The 5,221-nt window shown below is 46.5% G+C and overlaps 1 protein-coding gene across 2 annotated transcripts in view; it reads right to left on the reverse strand.

Moving 5' to 3' along the window:
• gnao1a (guanine nucleotide binding protein (G protein), alpha activating activity polypeptide O, a) overlaps positions 1–5,009 on the reverse strand; it is a gene marked incomplete at its 3' end in the record, with an annotated part of 167,293 nt that extends 162,284 nt beyond the window's left edge. For both annotated transcript variants that reach the window (XM_083655104.1, XM_083655103.1), the window contains exon 1: positions 4,336–5,009. In XM_083655104.1, the coding sequence (XP_083511230.1) occupies positions 4,336–4,453 (118 nt within the window). In that variant the 5' untranslated portion in view covers positions 4,454–5,009. The remainder of the gene's footprint in view (positions 1–4,335) is intronic.
• Positions 5,010–5,221: the final 212 nt, after the last annotated feature.

The following is a 5,221-nucleotide window of genomic DNA, read 5'->3' on the forward strand; positions in this document are numbered from 1 at the left end:
TTGTTTATCTCCAACCCAATGTGTTAACCTGCACTGTGTGCCTGGTCATCTTGTTTATCTGCCACCCCAATGCGTTAACCTGCACTGTGTGCCTGGTCATCTTGTTTATCTCCAAACCAATACGTTAACCTGCACTGTGTGCCTGGTCATCTTGTTTATCTGCCACCCAAATGCGTTAACCTGCACTGTGTGCCTGGTCATCTTGTTTATCTCCAACCCAATGTGTTAACCTGCACTGTGTGCCTGGTCATCTTGTTTATCTCCAACCCAATGTGTTAACCTGCACTGTGTGCCTGGTCATCTTGTTTATCTCCAACCCAATACGTTAACCTGCACTGTGTGCCTGGTCATCTTGTTTATCTGCCACCCAATGTGTTAACCTGCACTGTGTGCCTGGTCATCTTGTTTATCTGCCACCCAAATGCGTTAACCTGCACTGTGTGCCTGGTCATCTTGTTTATCTCCAAACCAATACGTTAACCTGCACTGTGTGCCTGGTCATCTTGTTTATCTGCCACCCCAATGCGTTAACCTGCACTGTGTGCCTGGTCATCTTGTTTATCTGCCACCCAATGTGTTAACCTGCACTGTGTGCCTGGTCATCTTGTTTATCTGCCACCCAAATGCGTTAACCTACACTGTGTGCCTGGTCATCTTGTTTATCTGCCACCCAAATGCGTTAACCTGCACTGTGTGCCTGGTCATCTTGTTTATCTGCCACCCAATGTGTTAACCTGCACTGTGTGCCTGGTCATCTTGTTTATCTGCCACCCAAATGCGTTAACCTACACTGTGTGCCTGGTCATCTTGTTTATCTGCCACCCAAATGCGTTAACCTGCACTGTGTGCCTGGTCATCTTGTTTATCTGCCACCCAAATGCGTTAACCTACACTGTGTGCCTGGTCATCTTGTTTATCTGCCACCCAAATGTGTTAACCTGCACTGTGTGCCTGGTCATCTTGTTTATCTGCCACCCAAATACGTTAACCTGCACTGTGTGCCTGGTCATCTTGTTTATCTGCCACCCAATGTGTTAACCTGCACTGTGTGCCTGGTCATCTTGTTTATCTGCCACCCAAATACGTTAACCTGCACTGTGTGCTAGGGATGTAGGTACTACCGGTACTACCCCCGAACCGCGGTACTATTGCTGTAGAACAGGTTCTATACTAAGATTTAAAAAGACCCGGTACTTTTCCGACCGCTGCTATGACTGATAATGGTCAATATGAGCCTGTCTCTTTAAGAAATGCGCTGGAGTGAGTGACGTCATATCCACATGTCAAGCGGTGAGGAAAAGAGTTTGAGGAAAAAAAGCAGCTGAGCACTGAGCAGACCCGCGCACATTAAAAGCAAACTAGCAAAGTAGGCTATGGCTAAACACAAAGCCTCTCCCAGCCCAGTTAGTAGCAGCAGCTGTGCCCTTTCACAGTTTACATCTAACGTTATGTAGGCTACTTTCACGCATACTTCAGTCAGGGTTATCGACAGTCCATATTATTGCCTCTGCACGTTTCCCGACGCTACAGTGAGAAAATGCGCTCGTTAACTAACGTTAACTAACGTTACAGCGGACTCCGCTGTACTAACGTTACAGCGGACTCCGCTGTACTAACAGCGGACTCCGCAGTAACGTTAGTTAACGAGCGCTCACTGTAGCGTCGGGAAACGTGCAGAGGCAATAATATGGACTGTCGATAACCCTGACTGAAGTATGCGTGAAAGTAGCCTACATAACGTTAGATGTAAACTGTGAGTAATACTGCCTGAATGCCCCACCCATGACAAGAAGTGCTAAACTGGAAGTTGAGATTACTGAGTATAAACAATTTAGAGACATCAGCCCTGCAGAGGATCCCCTGGCATGGTGGAAGCAACACCAGACAGACCTGCCCATCTTAGCTCAGTTTGCTAGACAATATCTCTGTATTCCAGCATCAAGCTGTGCATCTGAACGTGTTTTCAGTACTTCTGGGAATATCTGCAGTCCAACAAGATCTAGACTGACCGAGGAACATGTTGACACCCTCGTTTTCTTGGCTAGGAACCTGAAGAAGACATTGGGATGGGAGGGACTGAGTGAGTAAACTGAGAGTCAGCCAAACAGTGAGTCTGTCTACCACCCATAGGAGAACTAGGGTTTAGACTGAGTAGGCTGGGGGACAGAATGGGAATATGAAGCCATGCTGCTTGTTGAAGAAAAAAAGATTTGAGTTTCTGCTGCTATAGTGTTTTATTATATTATTATTTATTTTACTTATTCCCATTTCCCACTGTTCAAAAGATTTGTGTTATGTTACTGAGTGTGTACTTATTTGACAAGTAAAAGTTAGACAGAATTTAAATGCCACCAATTATTTATTTATTGTTGTTATTGGTGTTTCTCTGAGTTTTTGCTGCTATAGGCTAGTGTTTTATGGTCATTTTATTTTCACTGGCATTACTTTATTTTACTTACCGGTATTCTCACTGCTCAAAAGGTTTGTTTTGTTCAGCATTTAAATGCCACACCAATTTATTGGTGTAATTGTTCCCAAACTCTTAAAATAAAGCCAAATCTTGACATTGGACAGTTTCACTTTTTTTTTTACAAAAAGTATCGAAAAGTATCGAAAGTATCGAAATACAAATTGGTACCGGCACCGAAACAGAAATTTAGTACCGCTACAACCCTACTGTGTGCCTGGTCATCTTGTTTATCTCCAACCCAATGTGTTAACCTACACTGTGTGCCTGGTCATCTTGTTTATCTCCAAACCAATACGTTAACCTGCACTGTGTGCCTGGTCATCTTGTTTATCTGCCACCCAATGTGTTAACCTGCACTGTGTGCCTGGTCATCTTGTTTATCTCCAACCCAATACGTTAACCTGCACTGTGTGCCTGGTCATCTTGTTTATCTGCCACCCAAATACGTTAACCTGCACTGTGTGCCTGGTCATCTTGTTTATCTGCCACCCAATGTGTTAACCTGCACTGTGTGCCTGGTCATCTTGTTTATCTGCCACCCAAATACGTTAACCTGCACTGTGTGCCTGGTCATCTTGTTTATCTGCCACCCAAATACGTTAACCTGCACTGTGTGCCTGGTCATCTTGTTTATCTCCAACCCAATGTGTTAACCTACACTGTGTGCCTGGTCATCTTGTTTATCTCCAAACCAATGCGTTAACCTGCACTGTGTGCCTGGTCATCTTGTTTATCTCCAACCCAATACGTTAACCTGCACTGTGTGCCTGGTCATCTTGTTTATCTGCCACCCCAATGCGTTAACCTGCACTGTGTGCCTGGTCATCTTGTTTATCTGCCACCCCAATACGTTAACCTGCACTGTGTGCCTGGTCATCTTGTTTATCTCCAACCCAATGTGTTAACCTGCACTGTGTGCCTGGTCATCTTGTTTATCTCCAACCCAATGTGTTAACCTGCACTGTGTGCCTGGTCATCTTGTTTATCTCCAACCCAATATGTTAACCTGCACTGTGTGCCTGGTCATCTTGTTTATCTGCCACCCAATGTGTTAACCTACACTGTGTGCCTGGTCATCTTGTTTATCTCCAAACCAATACGTTAACCTGCACTGTGTGCCTGGTCATCTTGTTTATCTCCAACCCAATGTGTTAACCTACACTGTGTGCCTGGTCATCTTGTTTATCTCCAAACCAATACGTTAACCTGCACTGTGTGCCTGGTCATCTTGTTTATCTGCCACCCCAATGCGTTAACCTGCACTGTGTGCCTGGTCATCTTGTTTATCTGCCACCCAAATACGTTAACCTGCACTGTGTGCCTGGTCATCTTGTTTATCTGCCACCACAATATGTTAACCTGCACTGTGTGCCTGGTCATCTTGTTTATCTGCCACCACAATATGTTAACCTGCACTGTGTGCCTGGTCATCTTGTTTATCTGCCACCCAAATACGTTAACCTGCACCGTGTGCCCGGTCATCTTGCACACTGACATTTTTCTCTGGCAGGCACTACCACCTGCACTTGTGCAGCTTTGATGATGGAGGGGAACACAACTTACCAACCTATTTATTTGAACAGTTGACTCACCTGACACATAGGCTACAGCTTAATACCGTATGTCATAAATGCATATATAGGCATAGTCAAAATTATGTAATATGAAGTCTATATGGTGTTTTAACAAGGCAAAATCCACTTTCTGTGTGTCAATATAGGCCCATCTCATGTTACTGGTGGTGGTTACAGCCTATAGATATATATTTGATTGGTTATCATTTATGATCACAATCATGAGGCAGATGGGCCGTGGCTCTAAGGCCTTGGGTTGGGTAGGGAATTGAACCAGCGTCTCTGTCTTACCGAGCAGCAGCAGTTTGACGTCTTTGGCCGCGGTCATGCCGTCCTCCTTGAGGTTCTTCTCGATGGCTTTGCTCCGGTCCAGAGCCGCCCTCTCCTCCGCGCTCAGAGTACATCCCATGGTTAGAGAACACAGCTTGGTGGCGGAACCGGCACCGAGACTTCCCGGGAAAAAAATGGTGACAAGATTTAAAAAGGTTCGCTGCAAAGAGACTTTGGGCGTGGAGACGCAGCAGCAGTTTGCCAAATCCAATTTCCTTTCTTGTTTTTATTTCCCCCCCGTTTCTCTTCGGCTATCCCTCAACGCCTCTCTCTCTCTCTCTCTCTGGGCAGCTCCCTCTCTCTCTCTCGCGCTCGTTCAAACCGTTAAAGCATTAAAAATGAACGTTAAAAATCCACTCGGTTTGATTCACAGCACGAAAAACCAGCCAAGAGTCGAAGTCTCCGTCGCTTGTTTGCGGAATGTGTTAGCTTAATGTTACCGTGGTCTCTGCGTCCGTCCGTTCCGTCCGTTGTCTTCGTGTTATTTGACGGTGTGTTGTGGGTAAATCACGGTACACACACAGACACAGTCCCCCCCGGGGCCTCTCTTCTTCTCCTTCTCGTGTCTTCTTCTTGACGGTAACGTTACTGGGCGGCGGCGGCGGTGAGCAGCATCGTTTGGTTCCTGCTCGCGCTTCTCTTCTCTTCCCTCGCGACGCTCTCACACACGCGCACACACACACACACTGGACTGGACCTGGCTTCTTCCTCCGTTTAGCTCCTCCTGGGCGCGCGGCTGGCGGGGGACTCGCTACTACTCGCTACTGCCTCCCGGTAGCTCCGGTAGGGGCTCGCTTTGCTCGCTCGTCGCTGACGTCAGGACAACAAAAGCGGAAGAGAGCCAGAG

The sequence above is a fragment of the Poromitra crassiceps genome, assembly GCF_964638095.1.
Source record: "Poromitra crassiceps genome assembly, chromosome: 18".
In the NCBI taxonomy this organism is placed as follows: Eukaryota; Metazoa; Chordata; class Actinopteri; order Beryciformes; family Melamphaidae; genus Poromitra; species Poromitra crassiceps.